At 43.3% G+C, this 15308-nt stretch overlaps 1 protein-coding gene across 2 annotated transcripts in view; it reads left to right on the top strand.

Annotated features, from left to right (window-relative positions):
• The window catches only part of FSTL1 (follistatin like 1), a 103988-nt gene that overhangs the window by 45414 nt on the left and 43266 nt on the right, over positions 1-15308 (top strand). Inside the window, exons 1-2 of one of the 2 annotated variants that reach the window (XM_006210339.3) lie at positions 7430-7583; positions 7742-7798. In XM_006210339.3, coding sequence (XP_006210401.1) covers positions 7581-7583; positions 7742-7798 — 60 coding nt within the window. In that variant the 5' untranslated portion in view covers positions 7430-7580. Of the gene's footprint in view, positions 1-7429; positions 7584-7741; positions 7799-15308 lie in introns of those variants that run through there. The other variant, XM_072964329.1, reaches the window with a different exon arrangement.

Here is a 15308-nt window from a genome sequence, read left to right on the forward strand (position 1 = left end):
ATGAGAGTGGTTCATTGTGCAAACAGTATGGTTATGCTAAGCACTTGCTTTCCTTCTAAGAGTCTGGAATTCTGGTACGTACTAGGCACAGTGTGCCTATATGACCAGCTCCCAGTAAAAACCCTGGTCACTGAGTCTTAATGAGCTTCCCTGGGAGACAACTTTTCACACATGTTGTCCCAATTTGGGGCTGGAAGAACTCGGTACATGACTCCAATGGCAACAGACTCTCGGAAGTCTGTACCTGGTTTCCTCTGGTCTTTACCCCGTGTGCCTTTTCCCTTCGCTGATTTTGCTTTGTGTCCTTCCGTGATACTACATCATAGCTGTGAACACAACTACGTGCCCAGTCCTGTTAGTCCTCCCAGTGAATCATGGAACTGGGAGTGGTCTTGGGGATCCCCAACATTTGGTCAATCTGGTCCATCGGTTTCCATTTGTATTAAAGTAGCATCATTTCCTCACATTTAAAACAAAAACAAAAACTGTAAGTCTCTTCCTTACAGAGATATTACATCCTCCTCCCCCAAACATCCATTACAGCTATTTAAGACAACAACTTGAAAGAGCCATCTTTCTTTGAAAGAAGCCATAAGTGGCTAAAACTTTAATGAGGGCAAAGAGGAGACATCAGGGGGGCAGACCCAGCTGGAGGGGGTTTCCAGGCAGCAGCTCTGGGAGGCTCACTCTGAGTGATGTTCAGCACGTTAATGATAACATTTCTCTTCACTGTGAAAAGCCAGTAAAAATGAGCATTTTCTGCCACATTCACACATTCTAAATGAGCCAAATTCTTCTACTACATGACCTTCATGTGCAGGTCAGTTCCTTTAACCAGCTGCATTTATTCACTTTCATTTTTAGGTTTTGCTGGTACATTGAAAATAAAACCTAAGGGTCTGAAAAAAGCCCTGTCGTTGCTCAAAAGTGCCTGATTTATTCCTGGGGAGTAGCCAGGGCCCTGGAAGAATCTCAGTCCATGAAGTTTTATGATAAATATCAGTGATTACGCTGATAATAGAGTGTTCCACCAAAATTAGGCAGGGGAAGGCATCACTTTTCAGTGGGGAAAAGAAATCATAAACTGCTTTCTGCAAAGCCCATGGCTAGTGCGTTAGCATCCTGCTTCTTCTCCCAAGGGTGGGAGTTAGGAGAGAAGAAGAGAGAAGGAAGAAGGTGGGAGGGGTATTGAGAGAGGGAGACTAAAGAGGGAAAAGGGAGGGAAATGAAGTCACCAGAGAATGAGGAAGGGCTCTCTTCAGCCTTGGGCTCTGGCCGTGAGAAGACCCTACTCTCAAGGATCCTCTCAGGAGAGCCCCAACCTACCCATAACCAATTAACTTCATGGCACCCCCGAGGCCACCCTCTCATCCAGCCTAGGCCAGTCCCACTCAGACTAGAAACTATAGGAGAGTGGGCCTATCACTTTGATCAAAGATGCAGCTCTTCCAGTCTCCACATAAATTCCAAAGGCAGTTGTTTACTCCTACATCTGGATTACAGGAGGGAATATCCAGTGTCCCATGGCCCTGAGACAAGTCTGTTGTTTCTCGGCCCGCAACCCTACATGTCCTCATGGTGTCCTAAGCTGGGAAAGAGCCCAGGAGTCCGGCAGACTGCCATGCAGTGGGTATTTGTTGTTTGAGCCTGCTCAGTGTCCCTTCTTGGGAAAAACCTCCTCCCCATACCATGTGTTTTGGGAAGCTATCAGTCAGAGTGTGCTGCCTGCTATAGGGATGGTATCATGACCCAAACACAGCCAAGCACAGGTCTACCCCCTTGGCAATATGCTTTGTCCATGCACATGGTTGGGGGGTGGTGAGACAAACAGGACCAATCAGAATCCCTCCCTGGGTTGGATATATGGACCTTGGGAAAATAAACACTCTTTTCTTGCCATGGTACCAAAGCTGGGAGGATGCAACTTGGGGACTTGCACTAGCCTTCTTCTCAGCTATATGGAGAAACTAAAGCTGCAGAATAAGCTGAGAGTCTGAAGACACAGAGAGAGAGAGCGAGCAAGTACTTACAGCATTGAGTACTGTATTCATTACCTGGGGCTTGTAAAAAAATTATCACAACCTTGGTGGCTTATAACAACAGAAATTTATTCTCTCCCAATTCAGGAAACCAGAAGACTGATAGCTAGATGTTGGCTAGAAAGTGCTCCCTCTGTAGGCTCTAGAAGAGAATCTGTTCCTTGCCTCTTCCAGCTGGAATCACTCCTTGGTGTTCCTTGACCTGTGGCCACACCACTCCAATCTCTGTGTGTCTCTTCTCCTCCTTTGTCTCTGTCGAATACCCACCTGCTGCTCTCTTATAAGAATGCATGTGATTGCATTTAGGCCCACCTGGAAAATCTAGGATAAGCTCCTCCTCTCAAAATCTTCAACTTAATATATCTTTGCCATATAAGTAATAGTCACTCTTTTGCATAAAAGGTAACATTTGCAGATTCCAGAGATTAGAAAGTAAGTATATCTTGGCAGGAGTTGGAGGAGCATTTTTTAGCCTACTGTAAGTCCCATTCAAGTCCCTGAGACCTTACTTCCTGCAGCCCTTCCTTCAACCCCATGTATCCTCACCAGCCAATAAATTCCTTCTTGGCTTAGGCTAGTATAGGTTGAGTTTAATCACTTGTATTAAACATGTCTTAAATAATTCCCCATGTCTGCAGCAGGCTGGGATATGGAAAAGGCAGCCTAGTGCAGCGGACAGAACATCTGCTCTTCTGCAAGTGTTCAAGAAAATCATTTCCTTTTCTCAGCTTTGATGTTTCACAACTCTTACAAAGATTAGGCTTAAAGGACTGTTGCATTTGTTTATGGTAACTATTTTATTGTTTTAAACACTCTGTAATTATATTTATGGCCTGATGATCAGTTGGGACTTTTTTCAATTGTGGTCAAAAAACTCAACCTAAGAGGCTTGAACAAAACCAAGCAGACAACAAAGCTAAAAAGTCTGGAGCTAATCAAGTACAGCTCAGTTTGAGGCTCTGATGATATCATTGGGATCTATCTCTTGGCTCTGTCTCTTTAAGGCTGGCAGTGTTTCAGGTCTCAGGAAGTGGCCCCTTGCAGCTTCAAACCCACATTATCTTGTACTCTGGCCGGTGGAAGAGAACATATGTTATCCTGATGGGTAGAACAAAAATCTTAAAATTGGATTTCATTGGTCCTATTGGTCTGATTTCTGTCTGATGCCTATGGCTGAACTGTGGCCAGGGGAATGAAAGGCAGTGATTTGCTTGCCCTAGAGATCACTGCTTTACCTCTAGAGTGGAGTGGGACACAATGATGAAAAGTGGAAGAGGAATGGTATTCTAGAGGGAAACACCATACAGTTACTTGAAGTGAGGTGAAAGTATGCTGGCTGCAAAAGGAATAGATGTGTACTGAATATCAGAGGATTTCGTGATGTAACTTCCGTTATTTATTCAAATGAATAGTACTGCCAAACTCATGATAAGTAGATTGATTGTCATAAATCATACTTTTGTGAATATAATATGATCATTTATACTACTAATTTACAGACTTTTCAGAAACTAACTTGGAGGAGATTGTGTGGATGTAGCACCTTTAGGCAGGGCAGAGTAGGCATACATATAAACTGTGTGTTGCTCTGTGTATGTAAATAAACACATAAATATGTAATAAATATTTCTCCAAGTTGCTGATTAAAGCATCTTGTCACAGGTACTCTCAATGATTAAATAAAATGCCACAATGAATTTGATTAATGTAACTAACAATAATAAATATTGTACTCAGTTCTAGAAGTGTTCTTTTGGCCTAAGTGTGAGATTTAGTTTTCTGTAGCAGTGGTCTTCAAACTTTATGATAACATACCTCCACCAATAACAGTGGACTAATATATACATTATAAAACATACACAAAATATAAAATGAGATGAGTTAAAGATAAAATAATCAACATTTTACTTATTAATTGTCAAAACCTTTTGTGCTCTCACTGGAAAAATAATAATAAATTTAGGGAGAGTGATGTTTTTATTTCATTCAGAAGATATTTGCTTAACAGTTTGTGACAGGGAATGTTAAAGGTCTGATCCTACTTCCAGTTTACTTTGGTATTTGGTTTCATGATTGTGAGAGGTGAAAAAGATAACTCATTTTTATAGGTAGAATTGTGTCCCCAAAACTCGTATGTTGAAACCCTAACCCCCAGTGTGGCTGGATTTGTAAATAGGGCCTTTAAGGAGGTAATAAGATTTAAAAAGTTCAGAAGGGTAGAGTCCTCATCCAATAGGACTGCCCCTATAAGAAGAGGAAGACACCAAGGATGCAATCATACAGAAAAAAGGTGAGGACACAGTGAGGAGGTGGCCATCTGCAAGCAAAGAAGAGAGACCTCACCAGAAACCAACCCTGCCAGTATCTTGATCTTGCACTTCCAGCGTCTAGAACTATTAGAAAATGAATTGCTGTTGGATAAGCCACCCAGTTTGAAGTATTCTGAGTATAGCCCCAGGAGACTAATACACTCCAAATATACATAGATCCAGATGGAAGATGTGCATCAATGGCCCACTCACAAAATTATGACACTCATTTTTCAGTCCTGTAAACAAATCATGCAAAAGTTTTTGTCGAAATTTAGCTGGTAAATTCCCATCTGTTCTAGAAATAATTTGTTCTTCAAATTAATTGAAAGTTGTTACATTTTTAAACTTTCCACAAATGAGTAATTAAACTACTAAAACTATTAGTTGGACGAGTTTTAAACAGATTAGAAAATTTTGTTAAAGTTTTTGTCTAAGTTTACAACTTAAAATCTAACTAAAGAATCAAAACCAACAACTACATGAACAAGTGTTTAGACATTGTATAACATTATGTAATAAAATGCCAAGTTGTAAGTCTACATCATCAACTATTAACCTTGGAAAAGTACCCAAATTTTTCTGAGCTTCAGTTTCCTTCCTTGGAAAGTGGAAGCAATTTTAAAAAATACCTTTCAGTTTGTTGTGATAATTAAGTAAAATAAGACATGGCTCCTGTAGTTAGTACCTGGCGCATAATACCAACTGCAATTCAGATGCAAAGATCAATGAAATAATATGCAGGTCTGCTACATGCCTAGCACTTTCTATAAGACACTATATTTAAATTTCGCAACCCCTTGCAAGGCATTATTGCTGTCATTTGTCAGACGCAGAAATCTAGGTTCAGAGAGCTTAAGTAATTTGACAAAGTCACACAGCTAGTAAATGGTGGCAACAAGACTGAAAGCCAGGTTTGTTTGACCTCGAACCTCATGTGCTTTCCACTATGCCAAGTTATTGCCAGAAAAGGTGCTAGAAAAACCAATGAAATTTTACTTGGGTCCTGAAAAAAAGGACAGAATTTGAATAGACAAAAGGAGGAAGGAGGAAAGGAGACCATGACTAATTCTGAGAAGGTACAGTGTATGTGTCAGGGATGAAGAGTATTGTGAGTTATTAGAGGACAGAAACAAAACCTGTACAACATAGGGCCCTTCAGTCCTAGCACAGAGACTGGGATGTGGTAGCTGGTGGGAGGATGTCTATTCCCTAATTCTCTTATGTCCATAACAAGGAAGTAGGAGTGCATTGTCTGACTGGTAAGCTTGAGGGAGGAACTAGGGATGTGTCCCTCTAACCCCTCAAGTTTGGGGAGCAGGCCTGCCCCAAGAAGCATGTGTTTTCTGCTTTTCCAGAAACTGTAAAACTTCAGTCAGTTTTATACAAGCAGATTTTCCAACTCTGCTTGTGACTGAGGGGGTATGTTCAATTCTGGGGTGAAGTACAAGCAGGTCCTTGTCCCCGCAGATCTAGAGTCACGGCCACCATTCTAGCTTTTACCAGGGACAAAGCTGATGTTTTGCTCTCCACCACTCTGACTCCTGCAGCTATCTCAATGGATTCTGAACTTCTGCACGGCAATGAGGGTGTTATAGGAAGCCCCCTAAGACTGCAACAGTAGACACTCAACAAACCATGGTAAATGAGTGAATATGACAAGTTCAGAGGACAATGAGAAGATGGCCTGATCTGAGAAGAGGTTGTATGAGTAGTTTAAGTAAGGTTAGATGGATAACTTACAAGCAAAGCGTTTGAATTTGATGTGGGAAGAGAGTGCTGAAAGTTTCAGAGCAGGGGAAGAGCATGAGGAGGACAGTGTTTAAATCAGGTAGTGAGAATCTGGCAATGGGCTGCAGGGAAGACTGGGGGAGGAGAGCCTGGAGCTGAAGGGCAACCATAGATGGTTTCTAGAATTCCTGAGGGAAGATGAAGGTCTGGCTTAGGGAAGTGGAAATGTGAATGAGGGTGAAAGGCTGAACAACAGATCTCAAAGAGAAAACCGCCAGGATATGGTAACAACTGGGGTCTCAGTAGTGGAGATACCTTGTTGTTGGAGGTTTCCAGTGGAGATACATTTCCACTCTGAATGACACAGAGGAGCAGGCACAGGACCTGGTGGGAAGCTGGGCTCAGCTTTGGGCATGTTAAATCTGAGGTGTCAAGTGGATTTGTTCTTGGCACCAGGGACACGGGATGCACAGTAGGGAAAAAGCCACTGTTGGGAGCAGTCTGGGGAGTCAACACCGTGAAAGAGGCAGCACACATTTAAAGGGCTCTGGAAAGAAGTTGGTGGAGATGTGACGTGTGAACAGGGAGGGTACCTGGTACATGGGTACCAGGAAGGAGGGTAGGGACACAGGGAAGGGTCGGCGGAGGAGGGCAGGGGGATACCGGTCGCTCCTGGACTGGAGGGAAGGACGGGATGAGGCTGCCGGCAAACGCTGGAATCACGCTCTTCTCAGCAGAGGAGGACGGCCTCCACCTTTCCTGCCCCCCTGTCCCCCGAAAATCCACAGTTGAACCCAAAGCAGCTTTCCTCATGCTGACCGGTGTTCCGGGCCCTGCGCCCCCTTCCTCGCGCCCTGGCGACAGTGACGCCCTGGACCTACTGTACGGGTCCCTCTACCTCCGGCCTTCTCTCTATCAGCTGTAGGGGGCGGCTCCGGCTCCCCAGGCCGCAGGGCCTCTTCCCCTAGTGTCCTGCTCCAGTCTGGACCGGGGGTACCCCCACAGGACCGTCCCACCTGGCCACCGCCGCAGCCCGCGCCCGCGGCCCGCCGGAGCTGCCGCAAGCCAGCGGCCCCTCCCGGGGGTGGGGTTTCGGTCTCCCCCAACCCCCGCCAACAGACACACACACACACACACAGCCTTTGTTGCAGTGTCCCCCAGGACAGCCCCCTCTCTGCCTCGGCATCCACGTCCTGGGGGCCGGAGGGGTGCTCAGCTAGGGGCCAGGCAGAAAAAGGGGTTCTGGCGGCGCCAGGACGCTCACGGGTAGCGAGAGTCTGGGAGGAGGGAGCGGAGCTCCGAGCCGCGGGGACGGTGCTGCAGAAGGGGGAGGAGAATGGGGAGGAGCTGGGGGGCAGGCAATCGGGGAAGGAGGGGTCTTAAGGGGCGGCGAGCCCAGGTCGGATTTCCTCTGAGGCTGGCGATCCGCGAAGCTCCCACCTTCCCTTAGAGCTCGCTGCAGCCGCGTTGCCCCACGCCCTCCGGAGACCGGGACCAGACCATGGTGAGAGCGGAGTGCGGCGCGCAGCCGAGTGCACTGGCCCGACCCCTCTGGCCGGCCGAGGGTGGCGGGCGGAGGGGGCGAGCCTCCGGGACCTGAAGAAGTTTCCGGGGTCGGCGCGGGGCCCGGTGCCTTCAGTCTCGCTCTTCTCTCTTCCGCAGATGTGGACACGCTGGCTTGCGCTCGCGCTGGTGGCGGTCGCCTGGGTCCACGCCGAGGTAGGTGAGCCTCTGAGGAGGTCCGAACTCAGGCTCCGGGGCCACTGGGGTCTGTGCGTCGCGCGGGCGGTACGTGCGTCCTGGGGATGCTCTCCCCGGGTGGGACTGGGAGTTTCCATCGCCGGTGAGGGGGGCGCTCCGTGCAGAAATGCTACTTACGAAACTTAAACCTTAAAATCGGGAAAAGTAGTTTGGGCCGTAAGCGGGAGCCTCACCGCGACTAATATGGAGGGAGAGGGTGGGGGGTGGGGGACGAGCTGGGCCGATTGGGACGCAGGCGGCGACAAGAGCAGGAGCTGAGTTCAAAAAGGCTCCTGAGTTCTTTCCTTCACTTAAGAGGAAATTGAGAATAGTTGGAGACTTTCCTTCCGAGTCGGTCGAGGGGGAGGGCAGTCTCAAGAGATTCTTCTTTCGGGGAGGAATATATTTTTCTCTTTTATAAAGTGAGATTATGATTCCCTGATTTTTTTCCCTTTCTTTGTAAAGTGCCCTCGGATTTTGTGTTACTATCAGAGCCATATAACGCCTTTAAAAATCTCAGTTTTTTCTTAAACTAGTGTTGCGCAAGTATGAGCGATCCATTGCTCTGCTCTTTTGAGGGCTCTGCGTTTCCAGTCAAAGTATTTCAGCGCTTTTTTGGTAATGTTTTCTTTTCAACTCCAGTGACCTTCCTGAGACACTACAAACAAACCAACAAACCCTTTACACACAAGCCCCTCCATTAACTCAAAGGTTTATGGACAGAAAATAAACAATTCTAAATTCCCTGAGCTCTAGTCTCCAGAAAAGTGAGGTCAGAAACCAAACATTTGATAATTATGGCAGGAAATGTGGAAGGAATTAAAAAGCATGAGGGAGAAGAAATGGAATGTACATTACAAAAGAAATAGCTCCCTAGTGGGTGGTTATTCTCCCTCTTTGAATTTTTTTCTTCATATTACAGTTTAGCCCCACCCTTAGCATCACAGCTTGACTCTGCCCAGAAAAGTCATAAAAGCCTGCAAGGCCTTCACGATTAAAAAAAAATACACTTTATACTGAACTTTCATTTAATTCACTACTACATTGTTGGTTGAACTGGAAACAAAATCTGTTTTTACTCACAATGAAATAAAAAATAGCTAATATTTTTTGGGTATCTACTTTGTATTGTAATAAAACTCCATTTGAATGATGCGAAAATTGAGTCAGAAAGGTCACATAGTCTATCCTGTGTTGTTAAATGGTAGGAGTGGGATTTGAACACAGGTCTGGCTCTTAACCAGGCTCTTCACCACTGCCTCATTCTAGGACTTCAGACTGGCTGTGTACTTCTTACATAGCAGACATTGGTTGAGCTGCATGCATCATTTCTTTTGAAGCTTCCCAAACCTTGTAGGGTCAGTTTTATTAGCCACATTTAATAGAGGAAGAAACAGGTCTAGGAAGATTAGGTAACCTGCCTAGTGCCCAAGGTCACACATCTAGTTAGTTCTGAAGAAGGATCTGAACCCAGCTCCCTCCGCTGGTGGAGCACATCTCCAACTCCAGGGCTTGTATTTGAGGGAGGATCCCTCTTCACTGGCTGATTTTGTCCTGGCTAAGAAATACCCTTCCATCCCTGCTGTGGCCCTTAAAAGGCAGCTGCAGTCCACTGATGAATGAGGTGAATCCCTGGGTGGTTTTACTGCGGGCTTAAGAATTGCCAGCTAGCTGGTGTGTGAAATCACTCTGTGAACTAGACCACAAATGTGAGGGGTGAGGTGGCTGTTGGTTCACTCTCGCCACAAGGCTGTGTGGCCTGAGATCTGGGATCTGTTCTCCCAAGCTGTTTGCAGGGCACTCCCTGCCCCCAGTGCATTGCAGGGAAAAGCTTAGCCCTCATAGGAAGTTCCTCCATCAGCAATTTCCTGCGTGAGGTGGAAGAGCAGAGAGCACTCACAGAATTCCCAGGCAAAACCCATGGGGAAAGAGGCAAAATCAAGAAGTGCTGAGGCATGAAAACTGAGGGAGTTGGTGCAGAAAGAAGGCTATAAACTCAGGGTATGTGAAGGGAAGTTTTCATTTTATGACTCCAGATTATCATTTAGTCAATCCAATCTCTGGGTGCCTGGCCCTGGTAACATTTTGTAAACTTTTAATCCATGTTTTAATAATAATAAAACTTTAATTATTAATGAAGGAGTAAATTAGCCCTAGAAATTTGAATATTACTTTAAAGCATTTTATTGTGTAGTTAATGCTACTTGCAGTAGAAATTTTTTTCCTTGTTATCTGTAACAACATATAGCAAACAAAGGCAAATAATGATACTGTCTTTATTAATTGGATTTCACTTTAGTAGACGTTAGGACTAAAATTATACAAATATGGTTGAGCTTTCAAAATGAAATTTAAAAAACAGTTTTCTTGGTACTTTTTTAGTTTCATAGAAGCACAAGGATTCAATTCAGCATATTTTATTATTACTATTTTTTTAATAGATTTTATTCTTTTAGAGCAGTTTCAGGTTCACAACAGAATTGAGCAGAAAATACAGAGTGTTCACACATAGCCCTCCCCACCCACACATATATACTCCCCTACCCTCAATATCCCTCATCAGTGTGGCATATTTGGTACAATCAGTGAACCAACATGGGCACATTTTTATCACCAAAGTCCATAGTTTACATTAGGGTTCACTCTTGATGTTGTACATTCTGTGGGTTTTGACAAATGCACAATGGCATGTAGCCACCACTATAGTATCACACAGAGTAATTTCATTGCCTTAAAAATCCCTTGTGCTCCATCTATTCATTCCTCCCTCCCTCTAATTCAGCATATTTTAAAAGAATGTGATTGCACAACAAATTATGTTAATCTCTGAAGAAGGCAAGCCTTTGGAATACTAGACCTTCAGAATCAGAGGTGTCCCAAGCTTGAGAAAAGGTGGTTGTTGTCATTATTAATGCCAGTTTGTTTGGTTAGATTCTGTTGGTTAGATTTGAGAAACTATTAACAAATCATATTAAGGAAAGTGTTATATTTTGAAAGTTCTCCATGATCTCTTACTTACTTGGCACCTCAGAGTTGCTTTTTTGATTGCTTCCTATCTTTTCTTTTGGTCTTAATACTTCAGGCAGCTCCATCAAAACTCTGCCCCATCCACCTGAGCTCACACCCATGTTCTCTTTAGAGTCTCTGCTTGAAAGGGGGTGTTGGCACGTGTCTCTTAATGAGCATATATTAACATCTGGTATGGATGAGAAATGGGGCGGGTGGCGGGTGGCAACAGCAGAGCAAGCCACCTCTTCTCAGATTGTATTGGGAGGAGGCTTTGTGGACCTGCTCATTCTCCCTCACCCATCCCCCTCCCATTGAGAATTACTGCTGTTCACTGAGAGGTGTGGATAATGGAGGCTGGGAGAGGTTGAGAACCCAGGCTTTAGTGCATGTGCCTTTGAGTCTCAGTAGGTGAGTCTGAGTCTACACTAACACTGCAGGCTGGAGGGGACCCTGTAGCCCAACTGCCTGCTTCCAAAAGACAGCCTTGGCAAGTGCCCAAGCACACCTACTCTCCCTTGGCAGTTGTCTCTGCTGGCACTCTGATTTCCAACATTCCAAGTCTATAAATTCATCGTGATAAGTTACACATACAGGAGACTGATTCACAAATCAAAGCACTCATTCCAGTAAGGGAATACTTAACCCACAAACTGTGAGTGCCTCATTTAAGATAATAGTAGCAAAAACAATAACAATTATACAGATGGGCAAGAAGATTATTAAGGCATTGTCCTTCTGAAGCCAGATTTCTTAACCTCATTTATACCCTATTATCAATGTACAGTTAATCAGCCACTAGGGTATTACTGGCCGATGTGGGATCTCCTCTGTATTCTTTAGAATTATTCTAATAGTGAATTCAGGCAGGCCTAGGGTGTGATTTTCCCCCACATTTCCCCTTGACTTTCCCCACATCCTCTGACTGCTTTTAATTAACTGAAATTTTAATATCCATCTTATACATTAACCACTAAAATAACCTGTTTGTTCATCCTTTGGCAAATAAACTCCTTGCTGTGATTCTGGAGACCATTATTAGAAAATTGGGGTGTTAAAACATAGCAGAAACTCTGCTGAATAGCCAAAACAGATGGACAAGCACCCTGCAAATTGAGGTCCTGGATATTGAAAATGTCTTTAGAAGGGGGCATGTCACAATTCCCATAGAAGTCTCTGAATCTGGTAATGGAAAGCAGGAGTCCGTCCCCAGGCTCAGAGGAATAAGTTTGGAAGGAGCTGTGAGGTGGGGGCATGGGCTGCTATGGATGTAATGTACCAAAGAAGAAAGTAAAGTCTTCAAAGTCAGTGAGACAGGAAGAATCATGTTTCCAGGAGAACAGAGAAAGTAAAGAATGATCTGTAAATGCCAGTGATCACACATAGAGGATTGAAAATGTCACAGTATCTTTTTCCTACTCCTCTTCAAATAAATGGATATAGTAAGAAATTTCTAGTAGCCGCAAATAGTATTAGCTTAAGGATACCAGATATCATAGAATTGAAAAATGACTTACACTTAGATGCATTCATTTTGTAAATTAGGTGACTGATGTCCTGCAGGTCACATGCATGCCTTCTCTAAGGTGCTCTGTTTTCTGTCGCCTGTGACTTTGGCATGAGGTGTTTTCTCCAGGAATGAGTTAATAACAGCATGGGCCTTCCCTTCATGGTGCCCATCAGACAGTATTCCCTGCTTCAGGCTGAGCATGCCCCACACACAGGGCAGAGTCATGGATGAAGTGCAAGACATGGTCTCTGCCCTCAGGTTGCTTACAATCTAACAGTGGGCCGTTATATTTAAACTGTGGCAGCTATAATGTATAATATTATAACTACATAATGAACATGTATTATTATTGCTTTTTTTTACATTAACATAGGACTTCCCTTGATTTTTAAAGTTCTTTTACATTAGTACAAAACACAAATCTTTAATGTATAGCCTGGTGAGCCTTTACATTTGGATATACCCGTGTAGTCACCACCCAGTCAAGACAGAGGGAATTGGTGCAGTAAGAAGGCTATGAACTCAGGGTGTGTGTGGAAACAGTTACAATGGAAAAAGTGAGGAACAGATATAACCAAAGTTACATTTCATCACTTGAAGATCACTGTCATTTAATTAGTCCAATCTCTTGATGTCTGGCCCTAACATTTGGCAAGCTTTTAATTCATGCTTTAACAATAGTGAACTGTTAATAATTAATGAAAAGATAAATGAACCCTCACCGTATGAAACTTGAAATTTGGATATTATTTTAAGCATTTTAACTTGTAGTTAACAGTGCTTGCAGTAGAAAATTGTTTCCCTTGTTAGCTACAAAAACATAACAAACATAATTTAATTCAGTCTTTATTGACATGAATTCATTTTAGCAAACTTTGGATCAGCTTTGGGGAAGATGAGTTTACTGTTTCACAGATGGATATTACAGGACTCAATGTAATCCACATTGAGAAACTAAATCAAGGAAAGAAATTCAAATAATTCTATTTGACCACTTTGCCCTGGTCATTATTATTTTTAAGGGAACTCTACATAAGATGTCTGTCATGTTATTTATGAAAGCTAAAAACAAAACCTATATATCTAATAATGAAAGAGTTAAAGTTAGCAGCAATATATGCCACTAAAAATATGCTTACAAAAAATTTAAAGCTCTGGCAAATGATTATGATTCAATTTAAAAAGCAGAACCTTCCACCACCACTCTAATGCCCTATCCCCGTAACTGTAAAAATTTATAGAGAAGTATGATAAAATGTCTTAAAATCCATCATGAGGATTCTTGTAACACCTCACCTTTTTCAAGAGGAATCTATCCTAATGGATGCTATTTTATTTAAATAAAAAGTGTTATTTTCTGATAGAATGTGGAATTAAAAAGCTTAGAGAATGTAGAAAAAATGAGAGCAAAAAATAAAATTACCATAATTCCACTACCTAAAGATAAACTAGCCCTTCTTCCCTCCTTTCAGAGAAATTATCAAAATCAGTTAACAGATGTATGTTGTGTGCCTACTAGATACTGTAGGCAATGAAAATTAGTACCTCCCAACACTGAAATAAATTGCCTGCAGGAACAAACATGGCATGCATGTCACAACTACCCTCTCCCTTACCCATGATAGCATTGCTAATCAATCATAGAATTTCTTCCTTCTCATCCTGGAGGAGGTTAGAAAATACTTCTCAGCAAGGTTCTAGGTAGCCACTGGCAACCAGTTAGTGTGTGTGAGGTAAAAAACATTTGCCTTTTCTGCTGAAAAAGTCAATCCAATTTGATCAAACATTTGGTATATCTTTAGCCAAAATTAAGACAATTAGATGGCAGAGTTTGGGACTATGTGAAACAAAGACAATGTGGGGTAACAGGTGATAGAACTAGAGTAGGAAATGGATGAAAATATCAAGAAAACACTTGGTAACTGGCTCAAGCGTCCAGGTTCTCTAAGTTCTTCAGATGAATTCAAACACCTTAAAAAGTAAGCCAAACTCTATAATGCTGGCCATCATAAAAGTATGAGAATTTTCTTGGCTGTTTTGATGGCGTGAAGAGTTACTCTTGCTAAGGCTCTAAGAGCTGCTGCTGTCACAGATAATCGCGTCTGCATTAGCAGCCATCTGGCAATAACCTGCTAATGGAAAGCTCTTTGGGTAGTTGGAGTACAAAATGTCTCCTGTAAATCTGCATTTTCTGCTGTGGTTGGAGGATTTCCATGTAATCTCTTCAGAGTTTTTATATGCTCATTTGGAAGCCATCACCAATAAGGTATTCCCAGCTGAATTTATGACCTTTAAAATGTTTCCTATATAATCCAGACACTTTGTGACCAACTAAGCTGTTGCCAAAACAAGTCATGTAACACATGGCAAAAGCATGACATGTTGCAGGCCCAGGTTTATACATGTATGTGGCATGGGATATTAGGTTGAATTGGCTTGAGGTAGGGAAAATGTCCCTTTTTACTTTTTGTTGTTTTCAAGATTTAAAATCCTGTGTCTGAGGCAAGATTTGTCTTTTTCCCCACAGTCTGTCATTCTGTCCTTCAATGATAGTAAGTGAATGTATCTTATTGATCTCTTACAGCAGTGCCAGGTGCTATGCCAGTCACTCTGCACTTATGCTGCTGTTAAGAACAGTATGGAACCAAAAGGCAATACTGAACAGGTCCCTATTCTGAAGGAGCTGCTACCACTGTAGCATCTGTCCAGCTCAAATGGACCTGGCCATTAGGGGGCCAGATCTACAGCATTCACAGAAATTACCACCCTCTTCCTTGCCCACCCACTTCCTTGCCACTAGTGCAGATGTCCCTGCGATGCACCTGTGAGATAGATGCCTTCTCAGAATTTGAGAGGCTCCACTTGAGCTGCTGGGGCCATTTTCAGCCTGTTCACCTTGACCACTTGACCAGTCTGTCCAGTAGGTGGCAGCTTTTTGCGTGGAACCTCATTTGAAATTGTTTCAGTTCCAAG

Source organism: Vicugna pacos, chromosome 1 (genome assembly GCF_048564905.1).
Source record: "Vicugna pacos chromosome 1, VicPac4, whole genome shotgun sequence".
Lineage (NCBI taxonomy): Eukaryota > Metazoa > Chordata > Mammalia > Artiodactyla > Camelidae > Vicugna > Vicugna pacos.